This window comes from Strigops habroptila, chromosome 2 (assembly GCF_004027225.2).
Source record: "Strigops habroptila isolate Jane chromosome 2, bStrHab1.2.pri, whole genome shotgun sequence".
NCBI lineage: Eukaryota > Metazoa > Chordata > Aves > Psittaciformes > Psittacidae > Strigops > Strigops habroptila.
This window is the reverse complement of record NC_044278.2, coordinates 45150193-45174566: the sequence shown is the minus strand read 5'-3', so window position 1 is coordinate 45174566 and position 24374 is coordinate 45150193. Positions and strand designations below refer to the sequence as shown.

Below are 24374 nucleotides of genomic sequence, written 5' to 3'. Positions count from 1 at the left end.
TTCCTGCCCAGCATTGCAGCCAGCACCATTCCATGGTGGTATTTCTGATAGTTACCAGTACGTGTTGACACCTGACATTCTGGTTTTGACTGGGTGCAGTGAAATGTACCCATTTCACCCCGCCTTCAAGTTTTCTTCTTCATGTGCAGTACTACGTACATGGTCACAATAAATGCCTGCGCACACTTAAAAGGTAGTGATTTTATATGGACGTTAAGCACGCAATTGTTTGCCACTCTGTGTACTTGCTGTGCTAAAGCCAACATGTTGAAAACTACCTTGTACTCAGTCCAACGTGCACACAAAGTCAGATGAGTTACAAATGTTCAAGAATTTGCTGTTTGCTATTATGTTCTGGATAACAAATCTCGCCAGAGAGTGGTCCACACCCCTGCAGCATCTGACAAACCCTGTAGCTCTTCAGCAGTTGTGGTTTTTCAGAAATCCCATCAGAACTCAATTAGGTTTTCTGCATAAGTATGTGACTTAACAATATAATGTGAGTACAAACAATAGGATATGGTTTTGGATCATAAAGCCATACTAGCCATAACGATAAAGGATGGTCTATGTTATGATCTTTATTAACACCTTATGACACTTTACAAGAAGTAAATGTTTTCATGCTGCATTTTATGTGCTAGTTGTCATTGGGCGTGATGTCTATATTCGAAGTGGGGGTTAGTGGGTTAGCATGAGTTGTAGGGCCTCCATAGCTGGCATGGTAACAGGTTTGCATCCTCTGAGGGGATGTGCAGGAGGATACAGCTAACAATGCTTACCCCTCAGTTAAATTTGCAAGCTAGCATTTCGCATTTGAGGCTTGCGAACCATTTTAGGTAAGCAAGTATCTGAAATACAGTAGAAAAAAAACAGTGCAACTCTGCAGAAAAAATATTAGTGCCTAAGGTGAGCAAGCTGAAAAGATGTTATTCAAATAATAATAACAGTGGGAAAATAACTTATCTTGACATAAGTTATTCATCCCACAGTCTAGGTATGTAATATCACTGGCAAAGACAGCCAGTTACCAAATGCTATCTGGGTGGGTTCCTTTTAAAAAGTAATCCAGTATATCTCAGTGATTTCATATACATGGGTATAGAAAGTACTCTAAGTAATACAGTCCATTTATATATCATAATGCATCTTTGCTTTACAGATTAAGGGCTAATTTCAAGCCCCAAAAGCCTGGAGGGGAGAGGCTGGAGCCCCAGTGGGGAGTGGTGCTAGGACATGTCCTTGGCAGTGCAGGACAGGGTGGACAGGACTTGGAAGGCCAACAAGAATCCATCCCTAAGCAGGTTTCTTCATTAAAGCCAATTCCTTTGTGAAAGTATAGAAGGGGAGGGGGCAGAAATCTGTGTTTTCAGGTGGCTCTCCTTCCCCTCACAAAACAAAAAGGGCTGTGTTCAGTGTTGTTTCAACAAGTGAAACTCAGTAGGTTAGCTAGCCATGTTACTTCTTCCTAGCTGGCTTCTCAACATGGCTCTCTAAACACTTACAGCCCCATTTGCTTTAATGTTTTACATACAACTCTTGTCAGAAGTGGGACTAGAGAAGGATATTGCTGGACAGCGTTGAAATAGGACTCTTCTCCTGGCCCAGAGCCCCTTCATGGGTTTGGTGCACCGCAAGCTCAGTTCACAGCCTGTTGTCTGAAGCTGGGCTTCAAGTAAAACGCTTGGGATGCCAGGGCCAAAATCTCAGAGGTCTGGTGATGGACGACTTGGGTATTAACTGAGTTTGGGGAAGAATTTTCCTGAAAGGACCGAGAGGAGCTACACAGAGAAGTGGCTGTACCTTTAAGCGCATCCCTGTGCCCAGCCATCATAAGGGTGGCTCAGGAGTAACCTTGTGGAGTCACGCATGTGATTTTTGTTGCCTGCCCCAAGAAACATGTTGGCTTACCGTTATGGGGAGGAAGCTTCCTGGGACATGCATGACCTCAAGAGCAATTACTGGCCTGAGACAGGGCCAGGTCTCTGAGTCCGTCTACAGGAAAGGACTGATGGAGCTGCAGGAGCAGGAAGAATGTTTCTCCAGGGGAGGAAAACAGAGTTGCCTTTGGTCCCTCCAAGATGATTGACTTTCTGTCTTCTCCCAGATGCCTGTGAGTAATTCAGAAGAACACGTGTAGCAACAGTAGCATAGTATTTACTAAATATAATTGGAAGAAACTGTTGCTACTTTCCTCAACTTGGAGTTAAGAGGGATTCAGGGCATCTAGCCAAGCATGCTGAAAAAGACTGATGGGGAGGAAGAAGTGTGAAATACGAGACACCGCCTCTACTCTGAACACATGGCTTGTTGTTCCTGGTTTTTGGAGGTTTGATTTCTCAGCCTACTTGCGGTGCCAGTGGAAGGGAAGAGGGGCCCATCTTGTTCATTTTCTGTGTAAACTCTTCAGTCTTATTTTTCGCTTGGGAGCAGCCTCCAACCTCAAATACTGGCTTCCCCATGCAGTTTGCTGAAGGCAAGAGAGTCAAACTAGTGCCAGAAAAACATCCCAAATACTTTTATACTAGGTACAAAATGTAACCTGCAGCTTTGATTTGGTTTTGCTGTTCACATTTCATAGTGGTTTTCCACTATAGCATATGTGTTGCCCTTCTAAAACAATGACTGCCTGTGGGGAGACATATCAGGGACTAACAAGATGAAGCAGTGGGGATATAGGGCATTTTTTCATACAGGTTATCAGCTTCAATGAAGGACAGGTCAGCAGCAAACAAAAAGCTGTCACCTACTGATGGCCTTCTGATACCCTGCAGAGAATAAGTTGGTGCCTTCAACCTGCCATCCAGGAGACAGGTACATGTATCACAGCACTGCTGGCATAATTGATGCTAAATGCCACTTCTGAGAGCCAAACGGAGAAGGTACAGAGATTGATGGAGACTAACTTTTAGAGCTTTGATGGAAGGTTGTGGTTTATGAAGATTTCAAGGAAAACAGAAATATATTTGCTGTAGTTGGAATAAGTCATCTAAATCTTATCTTCTGATATGGCAAACACAGCATATTCTGTGTTGAGTCATCTTCCAGCGTGCTTTTTCAAGGCTCCTGGTCTTTTACAGGTGGTCTGTATGTTCACAGACATAGAGAGGTTGTTTGTATTATGGATGCTGATGTGGAAATAGGTGCTCCAGTGTGAGAGGAGGATCCCCAGCATAGACTCAAAAGGCTATTACTGGAAAATGACCACTTTAGGTGTAAATGTTCCGATAGAAATAAGCAGGGCAATTGAATGTCTGGAGTACAAGAATAGGCAAGATACATTAAAACTGCTGCCAAAACACTGTTTGACCTATCACAAAAATGTCTATAAGCTGGGGAATGTGAGGGTGGTTTTTTCACAAGATCCTGAAGGTAAGCGTTTACCAAGGCAAGTAGAATAGTAAATGAATTTTGTAAAACTTTGTTCTTGGGTGCTGGCATGTGAAATCAGGATGACTGATCTGAGAACAACATCACAGTGATGTTGCTATCAGAGAGAAGAACACTTCTCTCTGATAAAAGGGAGACCATTATGGTGACCTGCTGGAGCAACTTGGGCAAGCTTAGTAGTGGTTTAGGCTGAGTCAGTACAGGAGAAAAATAGAGGAGCAGTGAGACAGCGAGAGAAAATTGCAAAGGATATCTAAAAACATTCTTACAAAGTGTTTTATAGAGACCACACACTACACTGCCAGAGATAAGAGACTTTATCTTGCTGCGTATCGAGAGTGGGAGTAATGCAAAGGGTCAGCATGGGAAGAAATCTGTGCTGACAAGTGCTGAAAGTGCGTCAAATTGAAAGTGCTTTCAACTAATTAAGCATGTAGGATAGAAAGGGCTCTCTTGAGACACTGATTTCAGTTACATGCTGTGGAGCATGTGTGTTCACAAACATGTTAGATATATGTGTATGTGATGTCATATCATCCCTGCTATAACCATCGATCCTTACCATTAGGTCCAGTAACTTTAAACTAGTTTGGTTTGTGGTTTTTCTTTAACACTGTTTATGCCTTCACTATTTTACTGGCTTTTTACTTAGCTTTTAGTTAGCTTCTTGTTTTCTCTTGGAGCATGGTAGCAAACTGAAATGAGAATGAAATTAATATTCCTGCAGAATAGTCAACCTAACGGCAACCTCAAGCTTGCCAGGCAGGACTCACGTGTTGTCTGCCTTTTTTACCATTGCCCTGCAGGGCACTCTTGGAGGCCATGTGAAACAGGAATAAAACAGGAATAAAAGGAGAGGAAGAAATCATTGGCTAGAAAAAACTTCACAGGAATGAAGGCTTGAACATATAAAATGCTTTGTATTTCTGAGAGGTTATTGTCTGTCCTGCAGTGACAGTTTTGAAATACTTTGAAATACCAAGTCCCATTCTGGCTGCCGTAACTTATCTGACAGAGTTAGAAAAAGCAGTTAAAAATATGTTCAAGCACCACCAGCAGTGACTGAAAGCAGCAAAGCCAAGAATGGGATTAGCATGTGGTACTCTTCACATAAGTGCATATTGCTTAACAACCTAATCTTCTTACATGTGTAAGAACCGCACACCTCCCAGCCCTCTTGAATTATGTCTGGTTTTGTGCCAGTCAACTAAATACCAGGTAAATACAAAATTCAAGGATCTGCACATGGAAATGACATCCAAATCATATGCTTTCCAATATTTTAATCTTTCCAGATAACTGAACACCAAATACAGACAGTGTTTTGTCCACTTGACTGTTTTTCTTCTTAATAGCTGTTATTTGTATGTGTGGCATAATGGGAGGCAGAAAAATGTGACAGGGATGCGCTAAGAAACCATGGTTGAAATGTGAGAAGTTTCACTTTATTGGCAAGAAATAAAACAGCACAAAGAGCATAAGAGAGCATCATGGTCTTTCTCAACAGTTTCTGCTGTCGGTGAGGCATCTGCCTTTTTGCTTGAGTTTGAAAAATTTGCAAAATTGTCCATCCATGAGTGCAGAGCAGAATAATAATTGTGCTCATGTTGTTGCCCACACATAGCTAAAGACTTAACTTGTTTTGTCATGTCTCCTCTCCTGTTTGTCTGGAGGGCAGCTGCAGCCTGTGTAGACACAGCCATGATGGCTTTGATTTGCACACGTGAATGCCGGTGGCAGGACAGATGTGGTAATCCAGGCTTCAGGTCCAGACCAGCTGCCCAAGCTATGTCTCAGGGCCTGTGCCACTGGAGTTGGCTCCTCGCATCCATCCTGGACTCTGGTTACACAGGGCAGAAATTCCTCAGAAATCGTCTGGGTTTCTGCTGTGATAATAGCAATAAGAAATAATGATGTGCAAAGCCAATACAAACCATGTTTTCCAGCATGAGCTCCCAGAGAGAAGTAACCAAGGAACAAATGACCCAAAATGGGGCATCAGTCACCCACAGCCCTATGAGAGTGAGTGCTGTGAGGTCTGAAAGGGAAATGTCTGCAATGAACAGCACCCTCACGAACGTCAGAGTACACCAGGAAAGCAGGAACAAAAGATGTGACCAAGAAGGGGAACAAATTTCTTGTCTTATGTGAGAAGCGTGCTTAGAAAGCTCTGTCAAGGCCTAGGTAGGACCTGCCTCAGCTCTCACATCTCCTGGGGGAACTGGACTGCACACAGCTGCCCAGGGGAGAGGAAGACAGGGAAGCACAGGCAGGGTTCTCAGCAGTGCCCACTGTGCCGAGAGGCCAGAACATCTGTCCTCTTCCCCTCACTGGATGTCCCCCCCAGCAAAAGGGCTTCAGAAGAGAAAGCCACCACTCTCAGGTGTTGCTCTGGTGCTGACATGGATGGGAGTTATTGCTTCCCCTTGGTGGGGAAAGGGCATCTTGGCCCTGCCAGGGTGAACAGGGTTCTCGGGAGCACCAGTGTATGTCTGAGTTTCTGGCTCCAGTCATTTGGTATTTTTATATCTAGAGGTGTGAGGGAAATTGTGTGCATGTCCATGCTTGTAGGTGGTAGTCGCTGTAGGTAGTCGGTGAAATTATGGTGAGGTTGCCATTGCTCAGCTGCGTGATGAAAATGATGAAGAGCCAGGTGCCTTATTTGCAAGGAACAGCAGCCCCGCCAACACACTCCGTTTGCGTGGGCATTTTTCAATCCTTAGTAAAGATGGGACAGGAAGGTAGATCATCCAAGCGGCTATTTGTGGTTCCAGTTGGTGAGGTTTGCCGTTGGCAAATAGGTCAAGATCGGGGGAAATGTCTGGGTGCATGCATGGTTGGGAGGAAGCAGGATTGTAGAAAACAGCAACTGTCTCACCTCTGAGGAGCTCCAGGCTCCTGTGTCCCTGCTGTGTAAGCCCCGGCACCCTCTGTGCCATCACTGTGAAGCAACAGCCGCAGAGGGAGCCACTTGGAAAGTACTGAGCTTGCTGATGCATGTGGGACATGTACAGCAGAGAAGTGACTGTAGATTTTTACCAGCCTTGTAGGCTTAAGCCCCTTGGGTGTTATAGTGGAGACACAAGTACTTGGGGGAGGCATACATTCAAGACATTCAAGGCTATAAATAAAATTCACATCAGACTCAGCACTTGCCTCAATGAAACATTTATGTTCTAAAATGCATGAAAAGTTGGATGTGTTGCCAGACTGCCTAGTCTTTGAGATAATCTGATCTTTCTCAGGATTAATTCTCTTGTGATATTTTCACATGAATTTAGCAGGCAGTAACTCACTGCTGACCTGGGCAGGAGGTGTGGAAGTTTGATCAGGTTGAACTCTGCTGCTGGTATATGCCTATTTATGCAAAGCTGGGTGAACATACAGCTTTCTTACAACATTGAATCACTAGAAAAAAGTCACCATTTTTACCTGAAATGCCTGGAAAAAAATATAATTTGCTAAAATGACAGGTCAGCCACCTTAACAGTGGAAAAGAAGGGCTTCCCCAGCAGGGCCTGGTATGGTGCTGCTGGCCATGGCAGCCTTCAAGAGCATCGCACACCCCTGCAGGGAGGCATGGTGGAGATATGCTGGGTGTGCAGCCCCCAGCTCTTCTGCCTCGTGCAAAGGGCCTGGGTCGTTAGAGCCTCTCATAAGAGTAATTGGGCACTGGAATAGGCTTATTCGCTAGTCTGATTCTTTTTAATGTGGTTTTTTGTCTTTTGGAATTCAGATACTTTAATAAGGATTCAACAGCTGCAGGTTTGTGTTTGCTTGAGCAGGAGCTCAGGGCGTGACAGCTCTGGGCTGTGTCCCTCAGCATGTAGGCACCTTCCTTGCTTGCCACTCAAATCCTCTCCAGGCTGCACACTTTTTCACACTTCACACCAAATTGTATTTTCTCTTTGAACCGGGAAACATAGGCAATGATCTTCCCACCCCTACCTCCCTCATCCCCCTCCACTCCGGCACCTAATAGCAATTATAATACAGAAAGAAATAATAATAAGTTGAGAAACAGAAGGAGCTGGGGAGGGGAGAGGCAAGCGTCTAGAGAAGCAGACGGGAAACCCCTGAATCTATCAAATAAATAGAGCAGAAATCTTTCTTGCTTGGCCTTTGTGGTGTTATTATTAGAACAACCACGCCTGAGTGCACTAAAGCTGCACAACCTTCAGGTATCCACATCCAGCTCTGCTACAGCAGGATCGTTTTTCTGCTTTGCTGAAAGAGGGAGAGAGAGTGAATGAGAGGATGTGAAGCTGAGAAGGGTCTATAAATGATAAATAGATACTGTTTTATCAACTTTGATAAAACAGCTATTTGGAAACCTTCAAAAATCTTGACATGAGAATAGCCATTAGTGCATGTCTGTTTGACATTGGTTGTCAGGAAACCGGCCAATGTTAATGGATCCACAGAACGTAACGGAGAATCCATTTAAATGGTCTCTTGTCATTTTGTCATCCCACAAGACAAAAGAAAAAAAAAAAATAAATTACTTTAACTCAGGAATGAAATGAACATGATAGTTTACATGATTCACTTGTATATTCTCAATTGATCAAAGTGCCCACTAAAAATACATTAGCAATCTATATCTGACGCCTGAAATGCAGCATTCCCTGTATCTGTACAGGCTTTTTCTCTCATTCACTGTGGTGTCCAGCTGTTAATAATTTAAAGACTGTGGCTTTACAGTTTGTGTATTGCTTTATTTATTATGCGTATTATGATGATGCTGAGGGGCTACAGCCATGCACAAGCTCTGCATCGTAAAAACAGCCTGCAGTGTAAAAGACTGAGTAAAAGGAAGTGCTGGCTGAAAGAGATACTTTATCCCTATTTTACAGAATGGAGGCATAGGGAGTGTTAATATTTAACCCAGGCTTTTAGCAGAAGCATATGGTGAAGCTTTGACAGCACAGGTCTTCTAGATCTCAGCCCAGTGGTCTTTGACTGCTGAATTACCCCACCACAGGGTTGGCTTTTCTCTTTTAGTGGAAGCTTTTTAGTTGCAGCCTCTGGCTTCAGCTCTCAGCAATGGTGCCCAGCTCCCAGGGGCCTATGCCCAAACAGCGAGGGCCAGGAGAGATGCTGTTGCAGAAGCACAGGCAATGTGCAAAGGATATGGAAGGACATGTGCAAAGGACAGTGTGCAAGGAGTGAAATGGAAGTGGGTCCCTCTTTCAGTAGGCAATCACATCTGGTAATCCCCTTCACAAAGGGTGCAGGCTCTCTCAATTACTGGTTAGCTTTTTCCCCCTTCTTCCCCTTTCCAGGAGGCTTTTCTAGAGCTTTGCTGCTCTGAGGTTGGGATGATGTTCTTCAAACATCCAGCCTAATTGCATTCATGGTGGGTTTATACTTATTTGTCTTTAGGCCAGCATTGTCCTCTTCCCCAGCCAGTGCTTCTCCCTCCCCCTGAGCTTCTCCCCCACTGCAGGCTGAGAACATTCATCCCCTCACAGAATTTTTGCCAGCTCTTTTAGTTTCTATTCTGGACTGCCTGGAAAATCCACTCCAGCTTTTGAGTATTTTAAGGGACTGATCAGTTCAGTGTGTATTGTGCAACATTTCTGCTTTCTTGGTGTCAGTGGGGCATATTCCCTGACACGGCGAATCAGAGCTCCTGCAGGGAAAGGCAAGAAGATATGGATGCACACTGGCTTGGGCCATGGCACAGGGTACTGTAAGCTTCTTAGTGTCCTATCATTTGAAGATAAGCAATGTATTTGTGCTTTATTTTTCTTGTGGTACAGCACTATGCATAGCTCTGCCAGGTTTGCTGGCTAAGGGAGTCTTGTTGGATGGCTAAGAGGTCACGCTATTTTGTCTGCAAACAGCAATGTGTGCCCGCAACAGCAAATGCGTAAAAGAATTGTATTAGTTTGGTTTCATTTTTAAGTCATCTTACACAAAGTATATTAACCCAGCTCCTACTCTTCTTATTTGTAAAACACTGCTGCCAAAGCCAGAAGAGCTTTCTACCAGTTAAATTTTGCAGGGAAATCTATTCTAGTCCGATGAAATGCCTGAACATTTCATGAGTAGGTAAAACTTTCCATTCACCCCCTGAGCTCTGTCAAAGGCAACTACTGGAGCTTCAGTCTAGACAGATTTTTTTTCTAGAAGTAGGAAGGAACTGCTTGTGCCTGCTGTTTCATTAGCCTCCAGGGTACAATTTGTGATCATGAATATCTCATATCCTCAGCGACAGAAAGAATGGGTGTGGTATCATTACTATCATAGATTTTTGTCCTGCGCTCCCCAAGGAGGCAGCGTGGCTCAGAGCAGATCGGGGCAAGTTGCCTTGTGTCTCAGTACCCAGTCTGTAAAACAGACGTAGTGCTAGTGAAATATTCACCTTTTGCAGTAGTGACAGACAGACAAGCCATCAAAAGCTCTGCTTGTGATTTGGCAACATAATGTTATTACAATGTCAGTAATTTAATTAGTAAATCCTCACAATGAACAAACAGCTACAGGTTGCCATAACACACCCTACAACTCCCCTGCACTTTCAATCATTTTTTTTCTTCACCCTGCTGCCGTTCCTTGCAGTAGTGCCATGACCAGTTGCATGGAGCAGCACTGCAAACGTGCTGTAAACTGGGTGAAATCTCACCTGCAAAAATCCACTGAGCAGCAAAGCAAGGCTGCCAACTGGACACAGAGTACGAGGTGCCTTTGGTGGTGCCCTGAGAACCTGAACTTCAGCTGGTCTATCACCATGTTATACCACCTTCTATCATGACTTCCACACCCACAAAGTTTTGTGAACGGGGTTTTTTTCTTAGCAAAGAAACTGATAAAATCTGTCAGCATCCTGCACATGGCAGCATGGTTCCTAGGTATCTCTTACTTGTGTGTGCTCCCTCCTTCTTCTTCTCCTACTGTACTTTCCCAGTTCCTTTCTCTATACAAAGCACTGGTATGCCTTCGGCCCAAGTGAATGTTGTTTTGCATTAGAGTAAAGCATCTCCAACAGAGGGCAGCTCTCTGACATGTCGTACTGACTCCTTCTTGAAAAATGGCAACTGCTCCTGCAAGTCGGAGAGTGTGAAAACATGGAAAATAGATGAGAGCCCCAAAACGTGATAGTTTCTTGGCTGGAGATAACATCCTGCTGTGGACATCTTGCTGCAAACCCCTTTCTTTCGCTTGGCCTCCCACTGTGCTGCATTAAGTGGGCTGCTGAGCACAGATGGGACAAGCCTGCTCCATGCATCCTGCCAGGGCAGAGTGCTGGCATGACCCTCCTCTCCTGCTTTGGCGCTTGGAAAGCTAACTACTGCATACGCTACGGCTGGACACATCTCTCTGGAGAAATTCTCTCAAACCTTTAGTGGACTTGGTTCATGTAACTTTCAGAGGCAGACTTCTGTAGAGGAATTGAAGTGTTCCTGTCCTTTAGAAGTCCCTGTCTGTTAAGGCAACCTCTTTTGATAAGTGACAGTTAAAGTCGCTCAGTAGGGTGGACAGTTAATCTCAATCATTACGTGTTGGAAGACAATAAGCTAGCAACCTGTGTCAGAAATCAGTCATGTGCAACATGATATAGTGAAAGAGCATATTGGCAGGAGAATGGGTAAATGGAAGACCCATTCCTCCCTCTGCCCTTGCTCAAAATGCCACTGCGGGAAGGTTGCATAGCTTCTTTGTGCTTTCATTTTGCTATCTATAAAGTTATTATCCCTTTAGTCCATGTATTTAACATCGATAGAGTATCATTGCGCCTTCTTGCCTCAATAGAGCCATTTGCAATCTGGGAAAAGCACGTTGTCTAAATGCTGAGTTGTGTAGTTGTGGTATGGGAACACAGAGAAGATAATGGTCACCGTTGTTTGGCGGGAGGAGAGGTGCTGTAACATCCCCAGTACTTGTTCTTGGCAATGCTGTTCTAATCGAGAGCCTTTGCTTTGTAGCTAGGTTGATGTAAGACAGGCTAGGAGCCTTACCTTGCACTCCGTTTTTATCCTACAGCTGTCTCCAACCTGGATGCAGAGAGCAAACTGAGTGTCTATTACCGAGCACCTTGGCATCAGCAAAGAAACATCTTCCTCCCATCCACCAGACCACCTTGCGTGGAGGAGCTGCACCACCACGCCAAGCAGCACCTGCGGGCCTTGCGCAGAGGTAGGTGCTTGCACACACTCTGGCTCCATGCTCATGACACCTCTCCACGATCCCCTCCAGGCAGCAGCAGGGTGCTCAGGCTGTGCCACTGGGCTGTGGGCAGTGGTCTCCACTGAGACCGAGGTACTCAGGCTAAGAAATAAAGCTGAAGATGTAACTGTAGCAGTAAAAAGGCTTTTGCCCTCTTCAGCTTGTTTATGATTACTAGAGGAGAGCTGAAAAGAACTTTCTACTTTTCCATTTCACATTCTTGGTTTATATGTTTCCCATGAAAGTGGAATCGTGTGAGCAAATCCATGCAGTGACCTCAAAAGGATGGAGGAACTGAATGTTTCAACAAGGCCATCTTGTCTCTCTTCACTGAACAGATGTTAAACAGTGTCTCACCTCCAGGGCAGATAAGATTTAACTTCCCAAGGGCTGAAACTGCAGCCCCATGGTATTACAGAGTCTCCACAGAGACCTAGTTGACTGCACTAGGGGAGACCTGCATCCTTCAAGGGTGGCAGCTGAAAGCCAGGTGGTGCCCTGAACAGCTTGGAAGGATCAGGCAGGTGTCCCCTCCCCAGTCCAGAGAACACTTCCTGATGTTGACTAACAGACTGGAGACCTGTAGCCTCAAAACCAAATCATTCCACACAGGGAGGAAGCGGGAGCAATCAAGGTCATAACCAGGCTCCTGGATCCCTGCCATGAGGGGAATTTACGAGGTGCAAATGTCTGGATGGCCCTACAGCAGCACACTATAGGGAAGGTAAAAGACGGGGAAAGGTCAGTTTTCACTGGGAACCTAACCAAGGGAAAAAATCCTTACCGGAAGCAAGTAAAAGTAAGCAAACAAGCCTGTCTTTCTTCTGTGCCATAAGGAAGGAGAAAATCCATGCAGGTCACCCTCAGAATGTTCAGCAGCAGCATCCTGTGTTGGAAGTGTTTTGCACCAACAGCTATCATTGCCTTGCTCATTTATTATTGTTACCAGGTTATAATAATAATCGATTACTTGGATCTGCAAAGCATCTGCTAGCTGGATAAAACATTCCAATTAATTACCACATTTGACCGTCTCCGCAGATTTTAGCTCAGGAACACACTGTGGGTGCAGTACATCTTCATAGCGCTGCAGAGAGCGGTACAGCTGAATTGCAATGACAGTAGTGTTAGAGCAGAAGCTGGCTTTTCTGCTCTTTAGCAGCTCTGCTTTGCAGTTGTCCCGGGACCAGGCTGATCTCTGCCTGCCACCTTGTGGGCAGGAGCAATCCTGACAGCAGCACGGGAAGGCAACTGTCAGAAAATGCCTCATCATTTTAAGGTTACAAATCTCAGCTTTGGCAGTTTCCCGTCCTCCACGTTTAACGGCAGCTGTGCGGGTTCAGCAGGTAACTTGTCACGTGCTGATTTATTTTATTTTGCTAATAACTGCATATACGGGAGTGAAAATATAATCTGAAATTTCCCCTAAACATGTTTATTGTGTCTCATTTATTTTTTCTACCAGAATTTAATCCTCTCTTTATCTGTTTATACAGAATTAAAACTAAACATTAGATTAGAAAACAGCTATGCTAGCAGCAAACATTGTTGGCTGGATCATAGCTATGTTCATCCGGTAAATCTGTCATCTCCTTCCAGAAGCACTCTGTGCAAACAGTAATTATCTAACTGTCACTTAAAATTAGAGATGGGAAGTCCATGAGCATTCTCCCATTCACTTGGAAGGTTTCAGAGACTTGGGACTCATGCTGGAAAAGGGCTGCGTGTTGTAAGCCCACGGTGAAGGAAGGGTCCTGTGGGCCAAGAGACATTTCAACTTTTCCAGGATGATCTTCTTCATGCTGGGACACAGAACTGCCACTGCAACAACCTTCACAATGTCAAGCTAATGCTCAGGACCCGGCACTACCCTGCAGCCAGGGAAGGAAACCCTACCCAGAGCTGTGTTTCCTTCTTTCCCCTCAGAGGGATGTATTTCACATCGGTAGAGTGCAAGCATTACCACATCTTGATGTTTCGAGGCACCAGGAGCTGCAGGTTCCCATTGGGAATCAGGACTTGGGTCCCAAGTGCTTAGAAGGTAGCTCCTTTGTCACTTGGCATAAAGGGTATAAATCCCATTTGGGGACAATTCAGCTCCAGTGCACATCCTGGGGTGTGTTGTATGAGCATTATTCTTCCAGGGGCTTGGATGTCCAATAAGTGCTTGCCCCCTTCAGTTGCAACAGGGATCATAGGTACTGGTCAGTGTGGAAGAGGAGGACCTTCATCTTTGAAGTCCACATCCTGTTTGTGTCTTTGTTGTGCTGTTTATATGTTTTTAACAGTCAGAAAGACTTATGTCTCCTTTCTCATCCAAAACAGAACACCGAAGCCGAGGTGATAAGAGAGAGCAAAAAGTGCAAGGCCCCATTGCTGTGGTGGCTCCTCCCTTTCCTCCCTTCCCTGCAATCTGCAGTCAAAAGAGGCAAGCGATAAAGGACCGACACTTGCTACCAGTAAGTCTTTCACTACGGTTACCACACACAAACATGTTATTAGCTTTAAGGGACCTAAATGTGACAGACAGTGCTTCACAAGTGCCCCAACCCAAGCCTGTGCAGGTACAACACAGCTGACTGTTGGCAGCATAACGAAGGTTACAGCTTACAGCAGCCAGCTCCAGGATGGACATTTCCATTGAGAAACCTTTTATATTTCTCCTGTGGCCAGCCCATTCTCACACTTTTCCTCACAGTGCTTCACATTCTTCCCTCCTGCTTTAGGTAGCACCTCCAGAACCCTCCTGTGATTTGCAAAAGTGCTGTAATTTCAGCCTTGGCATTAGCACTGCCAGGAGCCAAGAATTCGAGGGCTTTGAGTGCTGTCTTGAGGCTCACATGTGTGCAGATAGCCTCAGCAGCACTGCTTCAGCTACAAGGAACAACACTTCACATGTGTATATGGGTAACAGTCCTGTTCTGCACTATCCATCTCCATACAGTTTTTTCAGATGCTTCATATCACATATGTCCTTGCAGCCAGCCAAGTAAGAATTCCAGCTGAAGAGCTGGTCTTGTATGTCCTGTATGTCTGTGCTGACTTGCCACTGCTGCACTATTTTGAAATCAAATTGGGGTTGACAGTATGGTGTTTATCATTGTTAAAGAAAATGCACCAGATCCACAAATTTAACTCTGACTGGGTCCATAATTCCCACTGGTTTCAGGACTTTGGTACCTCTGTGGCTTTGAGTGTTTGACCTATGAAAAGTGCCATAGTAGCTACATTCTGCTCCCCACTAAGAGCCATTGCATTCCTCAAACCAGTTTAAACTCCACAAGTCAGACCTGGATTTGACTTTTAAGTCAAGTTGTAATGCCAGCCCTCAGTATAGGGGTAGATCTGTCCTGCATCTGCAGCTACATGGATACTGGCACCTACAGAGACGCTATCCCCATGAGCACATTATAAGTATGTAGCTATGAATCGCACTTACTTAGCTTAAAAATGCAAGTATATTTATCCTAATCCATTATACTAACCATTTAGAAATCCCGTAGTGGTAAATGTATCACAGTGTAAAGCACTTGTCCAGGGACCAAAATGTCAGCTAGCCAGTCATAAGAAGTTTTGTTTCTCATTTGAAAGCAGGAAATGCATGGTAAGGTTTTGATTAGTTTGACTATTCTGGCTTTTTGGCTGCTTATCTGCATAATTTCAAGGGAAGCATCACCATCACTGCGGGCTTTGAACTGATTAAATTTGCAGGCCTTATGATTCAACTGAAGGAAAATATCCTGATGTTAAGGGATAGAAAAGAAAAGCACAGAAAAGAACTGGAAGACAGAAAGGAGAAACAGCCTTACCTGTTTTTTCTTTCTAAGTCATCATCAAAGCCTAGTGCTGTTGTAGGGTCACTGAAAGGTAGAGGAGAGGTGACTCCATGTCACGTGGATCAGAACTAGTTACAGATAATAGTTTGGACAGTATATTGGGCACAAAGTTCTCTTAGTATCGGATGGGTAACAAGGCATGCCTTTTGAAATTGCATACTCAGTGGCGAAAGGCCTGAATCTTTGTTGTGTTTGGAAAACAACCAGTGCATTTTAGACATTACTTCCATCTGTGGAGCACAAAATAATAATAAATAGTGAGCAACCCTCTGAGTCCTGTAGTAGTTGGCAAAATTAAGTCATGCTGAATGCAGATGTCTTGGCTTTATCAGCAAGTCCACCTTCTTTTCAAGAAGAAAAATATTAAGCTTTGTGCCACCCATATTGGACCTTTTTTTGGAAGCTGACCAGGTTCAGTGTTCCCCTAAGGAAAAAATAGCTGCTTGGAGGCTGTTGTCCTATTGAGTTCAAGGCATCTGGCAACATTCTGCTTTGGTAATTACAAATACACCAAGGCCAGAGTACTTCAAAGTGCTTTGACTATTTCTGAGAGCACTCCTTGTTCGTGAGGCAACTCTAAAAATCAGAGAAAATAAGGCAAGATGAAGGTGCACGTGAATGTTCTGTCTGGCAGAAGGTTAATAAGAGACTTTGACAGGACACTGCAACAATGAACAGCTAATTGATATTGTGCCAGCCTTCATTACTTAATGATACCATTATGAGAGAAAGTTGAGAATGCTGTTATTGGCTAGCTTGCCCTTTTTGGCATAAGGTTTTTGCCATCTGCAAATGCATATCTACTTCAGGGACTGCCGGTAATGTTTGATATCTGATTCCAGTCCTATTGTATTCATCAATGAACTAAAGATGTTAAATCTCACAAGAATTTTTATTCATGGCATAGTAGTCCATCATGTATTCCACTTTTCTGATGCATTGGGAAGGTGCTGGTGAAAGCAGTACTAGACAACAATAAAAGCCCCTTTCTGTGTTTCTTATGAATTAGGGAAGGGATTGTTTCTTTTAAGTTAGGAAAGGGATCAATGAGAAGCTGGGAAATTTTTAAAAGTTACAGGATCTGACTTTTCCAAACTGACTAAGTTAAATGCATACATTAAGGTACTGAAATAAATGGCTTGATTTCGAGAAATGTTCAGATTTCCACCGTGTGACCTGTGAGAACTATCACTACTGAAAGCTACTGAAAAACAGGCAACCTGTGCCTAAGACCAGCCAAAGCTTCCATATTTATACCTTTTGGCAGCTGTTTTTATTGCTACCAATTGGGTGGCTATGAGCTTTTCCAAAGATCTTGTATATTGTGCTAGAGAAAATCAACCACAACAGATGAAGATTCACTTTTAAGCATGACTATCTTTACAAGGAAGAAGATGCCAAAGTCCCACAAATTCCAAGAAAGACCAAATGAATTCAAGCGCAAAGCGACTAATGCCAATAAAAATAGGTCTGGAGGAACATTTTGGACTGTTCCATCACAAGATCATTTTTTCATGGAGAAGAAGTAGAGAACTAGAAATGATATAGGATCTTTTGTGTCCCAGCAAAGACAAGTTTGGAGTTAGCTTTATAGTCCACTCTTGTTACAGGAACTGCCCTGATTTGTCTGATGAAAGGTCCACTTAGCCCAGAGGCTAGAAGGGATCCTTCAGGAAGCAGTAAAACAGCAGGGCATGGTTTATACAGTTTATCATCCCATGATTTATCCTTCTAGTTTCATACAGAAATTGGTTACAGAGCCTTCATGAGCTCCTGAGCCAGAGGTCAAACACAGAATAATAACCACCAAGGAACCTGTCTGCCTTGATTTTGAGACTTGCTTAATCTACTATTCTTTTTTTTTTTTTTTAGCAAATTTACACCTTGGGACTCAACAGCATCCTGTGACAATTTTAACAATCTATATGAAAATTTATCTTTTGTTTGTTTCAAACCTGATGCCTCACTTCTAGTTCTTAGACTGTGAGAAGCAGTAAGCATTGCTTCCACATTCCCTCTCTCCACACTCCTTCTGGTTTTGCAGACATGATTTTACTTTCCTATCCATCTCAGTCATTAATTTTTAAAGCTGAAAAACTCTGGCATACTTAGTCACTCTCTACACAAAAGAACTATACAACCAAACACATTCATGAGTATCATTCATTCAGGCATTTTTGCCAATGAAGAAAAAAAACCCACAACAAAATGAAACAAACCACAAATAATCTGGGGAGAGTACAAGGAAATTATGGACTTCATAAAACGAAGGAAATGTTCCTTACACATGTTCCCATGACAACCCTGCCTGTAGCACTGCTGAGGCCAGTTGTTGAGTGCGAAGATGCTGTGTCATTCTAACTGCATTTCAGCCTTCTCTTTCATTTTGTAAGCAGTTTTTTATTTCTCTGGTTTTCCCAAGTCCATCTGGCCAGGCTCCAAAATCTCAGTGTTCAAGTTCAGAATGTCATGGGACCACACTTTCTCAAACCACTCATGGCACAGCTGTTACAATAAAACAAGGGAGATGAAGCAAGGAACTTACTATTTGGAAATTCATGCTCACAATTGTACAAAGTTCAGTGTCAGTTTTTTCATAATTATAATCTGAGCAGAAATCTAAGGGACAAGAAGGAGGAGGTTGTTTTCCAGCCAGGCTTTGCCTCTCCCTGAGACCTCAGCTAGAGCAAATGTGAAGAGAAAATAATGCAATGGGTAATTTTATTTTACTCCACGCCAGTTAAAAAATATTCTCTATGGTCCGCTTTAGGATGCTGTGTACAGCAAAGGGAAGTACAACTGAATGTACTGACTTTCACATAGTTTTGTGCTGAAGACATACAAAGCCTCAAATAAAATAAGTGAGTTAAGGCGCAAGTTGGGCTCTGCACTTTCTGTGTGCAAATCCTGCCTGCAGCTGTTTGAAATAAAACCTTTCTGGCATTATACATCAGAATGAATTAATATATATGTATGTATCTATTGCACTATTTGTGCGATGAGCCTAATACCAACTACCCTGTATTGTGAGATGATTATTTTGTACCTTTGTCTGATGGAACGCCATGTGTGATTTCTGTCAGAAAACACGTCTTCATTTTGTCTTTACCTTGTCAAAACATTGGAGCAGTACATTAATCATTAAAGGATTGTCAGTAGTTTAACAGATCGCATTTGTGATGCTTCAAAAGAGAAAACACCCACAAGCAGATATAATAAAAACTTGAGCAGAATTAAACATATGGTAACATAAACATTGGGAGCAGGCAGGTGAGCAGGATTGTGGTTTACAGCAGAAATAACATGGTCAGAAATATTTCCATTATCTTCTCTTCAGCATCAGTTGACTGGGTAAGAAAGCTGCTGTATAGGTACGAATGTTAATTCCTAGTTAAATAGTCAACTTAAATAGTCAACCGTGCTCTGAAAACACTGGAAAGCTGCTAACTTTTTATTAGTATTTCTTCTCTTTTTCCCAGGCGTTTAATTTTTTCCGACATGTAAATCAATAGCATTTTCCGTAACTCATATGAGTTAATGAAGCAGCAAGCTCTCTGTTTTACAGGCAGAGAAAGGGAGACACGGAGGTTTCACCCAGGACCGCAGAAGGAGTCAGTACTTGACTCATGAATGTGGGATTAAACACTAGTTCACACTTATTCTACATGTTACCTTTCCAGTACGTGAATGATTGCTTTCAAACAAGAAGTCAGGAGGTACTGTTAATACGTACATATTATTTTTGCCACGTAAGGTGAAAGCATCCTGTGTGTATGTTCTGTTCACTGCTGAAAATGGACCATATATGAAGCTTGCAAAGTCTGAAGCTAAATGCAAATGCTCTGCTTGGGTGAATATCACCCACTTTATTCATAAGGTCATCCTGGGAAGGAGAGTTCCCCTACCTGGTGCTATAGAAGCCTGAAGTCGGAAATAACATTGATCCGTTCTGCTTTTTGTTAGCTACAAATTTTAGGTGGCAGGAGTCAAAAATAATCCTTTGGAGAATAGTGCTGTGCTGCTAGCCATCTCCTGCCCTCATCAAGGCTGTGTTAGCTCTGCCAGCACTGGACCTGTGCTGCTGGGGGTTGGGACTCTGCCACCCTCATTTCCTTTGAGGTAACACCTTACCTACATGGTCAAACACAGCTGAGGGGTAAGGAATCAACTCAGCCATGCCTAAATTTGACAAACATGTTGAGGATAAATGCTCTTGCTTTAGCATTCTCAAGACAACTTTAATTACCTGAAGAAGAACTAGTTCGTTATTCTTGGGTTTATGTTTTTCCTTTTGCCATTGCACTGTGTTCAGTATGCCCTGTGCACTAACTGTGAAAGCCCAGGTATGTCCTGTAATGCTGTCACTATAGGTAAGGCAGACTAGGTACATGCTTTAATGCAAATACTTCTTGCACTAGTCTTCCGTTAAATCTTAAAGATCCCAGACAACAGTGGCATCTCAAGGCACTGGGGGATGGAAAACAGAAGAGGGGCTGAAGTGGCATTTTTGTCCTGTTACTGTACCTGCAAGTAACGCTAAGCTCTTCCTAAAATTAGTGGGGGGAGTGTTCAGAGGTCCTTCATCTCACCCAGAGCTAAATGCTGAATGAAGGAAAGCTGAATTGTTCTGCAACAATGCCATTTTCTCTATAGGGGAAGCCTTGTTGACTAGGTCGGACTTGGACATGTGATTTTTTTGTTGTAGTGCACAGAAGCCTCTGCAAGTGAAGTTGGTGGGATAGCTCAGAAAATAAAGATGCTCGCATTTGCCAGTGACTGCAGAATAAATCCCTATTTGAGCAACTACTCACCAGTTTGGTTTCAAAGCAATCTTAGCCCATTAAAGAAAAATGCCTATTTAAAGTATTCTGGCTTTGTATTTAACAGATTGATTACCATCGTTGCTGTTTGCCAAGCACACCCACACAAAAGAAATCCACTTTGAAAACTGCCTGGCTATAGATTTGCCCATCAGACCAGAACAGCCTTGGGTATATAATAATAATTTCTTGCTTAATTATGTGTTTACTCAGGACATTTAGAGATATTCTGGTCTTCTGAGTGAATGAGAAAATTTGGAGAATGGCAGCTCTCTCCCTTCCACAGTGTGGAGATGTCGAAATGATGAGTCTGCTGCTGTACCCCACCATTCCTTCGCTGCCCCACCATGGGCATTGCACAAGAATGGGCAGTAAGTGACCTTGAGACTCCTTGGTGTGGCTATCGGTGGCTTTTACAGGAGCAGCAGTGTGACAGCAGGAGCTGAAATTTTGCTGGTCACCTCCATTCTTGTCCTATCTTTTCATGGTAGGAACCTACCTAGGAAGTTTGTCCTGCCATGCTCAAACAGGGACCTGAGATTTTGGCACATAAAATGGTGGCTGGGGGTACATGTAACTGGATGGGTGTTTTCTTGGAGGCATCAGGCAGAGCGGCATGTGAGAGAGTTAGGAAAGCCCTGCACCAAAAGGACAGACAAATGGATAGCCAGAAGTTGCTTCAGTTGTCTGTAGCCCATACTATTGTCTCCTAGGCTAAGGTCCCACTGTTTCTTCTGAGGAGGTTTGGCCCTGAGTGGTTTCTGCATGCAGCTGTGCTTAGAGCTTGGGGTGGAGGATCCCTCCCATGCTCTTCTCCTTGTGCGCTGACTAAGACCATCATAGATAGGCCTTTGTGGGACATTGCAAAGATTTTCATCTCCTGAACTCGTCACCTCAGCAGCATTTGTCTCCCACTGTCTGGACCCTCCCCAGAGATCCTCTGATACCTTCCATGGGGAAGCTGAACTTCAGTTCAAATCCTGATCACATTAACTGCAGTTAACCTGCTCAAGGCAGGTGACAGGAAAATCAGCTGGAGGACCTAGACTGAAATCATCCTTGGGTATCTAAAGAGTAGACTGAACTGGTTGATGAATTCAGTATCTCCACAGCCTTTATTTCATGAATAGCGGTGTTCTTCCTGTGATAAGGACTTTTCCCAGCTTAGAAGAACTGTTTGCACTGACATGGGTTGAAACTAACCTGCTGGAAACATTAACTGGCAACAGTCCTCTTTTGATTTCCCCACTCTGCTTTCCAGTAAGGCTTATGGGCAGCTCATCTGGAGGCTTCCCATGGTTTTAGTCCTGCACAAGGAACCAGGGCAAAGCAGGAGATGTCTAGGAAGAGAGTCAGACAAGACAGAGAATTGGACCTTTTGAGACTCACCACGGCTTTTTTTTTTTGTCAGGACGACCATAAAATGCAGTCTTTCTATCTGACGTTTGTGGTTCACCTATCACAGTGGTGCTGATAATGACTGAGAGGAAAAATGTTCATAGGCTTTTATTTGTCAAATTTGCTAACTAATGCAAGTGGATATAATAAACGCCAACGAGAAATACATGCTGGAGCTTTCCAGTGTGATCAACAGACCTGTTTTCTTTATCGCCCCCCCCCCCCCCCCCCTTTTTTTCTTATTTCCTATTTCAAAAGAAGTCATCCTTCATGCCTTGGTTGTGAAAACAGGACATTGCAAGAGAGTTTCTGCCAGAAGAGGATTTTGGAGGTTCAGGGATTCAGTGAACCCCAGGGTGTTGTGGGCATCACTGTTTGTCCTTTCAAGCATAATAAAAAGTAACAAAAAGCCAATTTGCCAGTGTCACCCTGACACAATGATTGCAACCTTAGAGATGTAATGATAACGTCAGAAAACCTTAACAATCAATGTATTTGATAAATCACCCTCAGGACCAGCATTATTTATACCCATTGCTTCCATACGTCATGAAAAAAATTTCCCTTATATTATGAAATAGATCATTTATAATGTAATTGGATATGTGCCTTGCACTGCTTCAGCTCCAGGCAGTACACGGTTTGAGTTAACAAATCAATACAAGCCATTCTTGGGACAATTTAAGCATGTCTATACAAGGAGTTTAGACCAATTTCACTGCAGTTTTCTCTAGTCTGAGTAGGCAAAATCAGCACAGACTTCACAGGGATCCAGACCACTCTATGGGCACAGTTGCTTGAGCTGCATTTTGTAGAGAAGTGATCTGTTCTGGGGAGCAAACCCACCGGTAGGAAACAGGGAGGAAATCTCAACTCGTTTTGCCTCTGATGCTAATTTATCCAGACAAAAATGATGTGCTTTAACCAGAAACGTCTTGTGTATGTTTTTAATTTGAATTTTTTTTTTTTTTTTTTTTTTACATTTCACATTTATAGTTTAACAGCACCCGCTCGCCCTCCCCAATTGAGTGTTGCCACATGACCCCCTGGAGTAGAAAGGTACTGGAAAAACAAGCAATCCTCAATTAACAGCCCTGTCTCACTCCCTTCCAGATCCTAACCCTTCCTCTTGCTTGCTTTTCACTTGCTAACTTTACTGCGCTAAAAGAAGCCTTTTCTGTTTTTCTCATGTCAGTAAGACACAATAATAACTTTTTCTTTCTTTCCCCTTCTTTCATTCTTAACCTTGTATGGGTTTCAGGAGCTTGCGGCCACAAGGGCCACGTCCTCCTATCGCCACCTTTAGAAGGCCTGAATCGGGACAGACTCGATAGCATTAGCGATTGCATTTCATTCTCTTGTAATGTTTTTGCCAAACTGCCCCCCCCCCCCCCCTTTTTTTTTTGTACGGTAAGAAATTGTTCAGGCAATGCCAGCATGACAGCGGGTATTTATTCTCTGGCCCTGTGGTGATGCCACTGTTTGGAGAGGAGGAGCTCTGGCAGCCAGGGTCACTTCGCCCGCTTTGTCCAGCGCCTCATTGCCATCCAGGGGAGGGATGGGCAACAAATGCAGCCTCAGTGTGTGTGTGTGTGTGTGTGTGTGTGTGTGTGCATGTGTCCGTGCATCTGTGCAAGGGTTGGTTTTTTTGCATGCATGCGACGAACTTTTGGGGGGGGAAGTTACCTAGGAAACAAAGTCTTTTGTGCTTGAAGTTTATATGAGCTATTCACGTCTGCCGGGGATCGGCACAAAAGCTGCAGGCAGAAAGAAGGCTGTGATGTTTGACTGAAATCCTACGTGGGAAAAGGGGGTTTCTGCGGGCGGGAGGAGGAGGAAACGTGCGTTGTCTCAGGTCTGGGGGTGCTGCGGGAGGTGACACTGGCGAGGTAAGTAAGTGCCCTCCAACAGTTTAAATAGTAGCTGCTGAGTTAAGATCTTAAACGCTTTTGGGGCCGGGGCGTAAATGCTGTTTGGCAAGCCTGAGACGGTTAATTCTGCCGGGATTTGTGAGGAGCCTGGGTGGAGGAATGGCAGAACTACAATGGCAGCCCGGGTGTGATCCTGCGGTGTTCAACACCCGCCTGCTCAACGCCCTGCCAAGGAGCTGAGGAGTAATATTTTATCTTCACCATGTTTGCTACCAAAACTAAAACTGGCAAATGAAGTGTAAACAGCAGGCGTGAGGGGGAAGGCTGGTAGTTAAGCAGCTGGGAATTCAGGACTGAAGAGAAAGCTGGGCTGAAAGGGATTGCACTTCATTTTTAAAATCCGAGAGGCAGATGGATGTCCTGGGCTGCTCGAAGAGTTATCACAGCTTATAGAAGAATGTATTAATGGAAAGAGGGAGGGAAATTAGGCAGAAAAAGGTAGGTGTTTCTCTCGTCCATCCCTTTGAATTTAAACAGAAACTTTTTTTGCAAACAAAGAGGCCCCCAAACCCGAGTTGGTAGCCAGCACCACATGAAATTATGCTTAATTTATTTCTGATGATTAATTTAGATGAAATGATAGTGGCTTTGAAAGACATGGTGGTGTTGGGGGATTTGTTTTTTCTTCTAAAAGAAAACAAATCATCTGTGTTTCTTCTATGCAGTTTACTTTTCTCTCTGTTTCTTTATCTTCCGTATCTAGAGCTTCTCATATCATGCTGTAAAAATGCGCATGGTTTCTAAATAACCCTCTGAATTTCTTCTGGTGGTGGCTACTCTTCTCTTTGGCCACTGTCCTCCTGCCCTGGTACTGTTAATACCTGCCG

At 43.7% G+C, this 24374-nt stretch overlaps 1 protein-coding gene across 6 annotated transcripts in view; it reads left to right on the top strand.

The window, feature by feature from the left end:
- The window catches only part of NHS (NHS actin remodeling regulator), a 414042-nt gene that overhangs the window by 375825 nt on the left and 13843 nt on the right, over nucleotides 1–24374 (top strand). For 3 of the 6 annotated variants that reach the window (XM_030475083.1, XM_030475091.1, XM_030475098.2), the window contains exons 2-4: nucleotides 11380–11532; nucleotides 13888–14021; nucleotides 22613–22675. In XM_030475083.1, the coding sequence (XP_030330943.1) occupies nucleotides 11380–11532; nucleotides 13888–14021; nucleotides 22613–22675 (350 nt within the window). The other 3 variants (XM_032919688.1, XM_030475118.1, XM_030475109.1) reach the window with 3 other exon arrangements.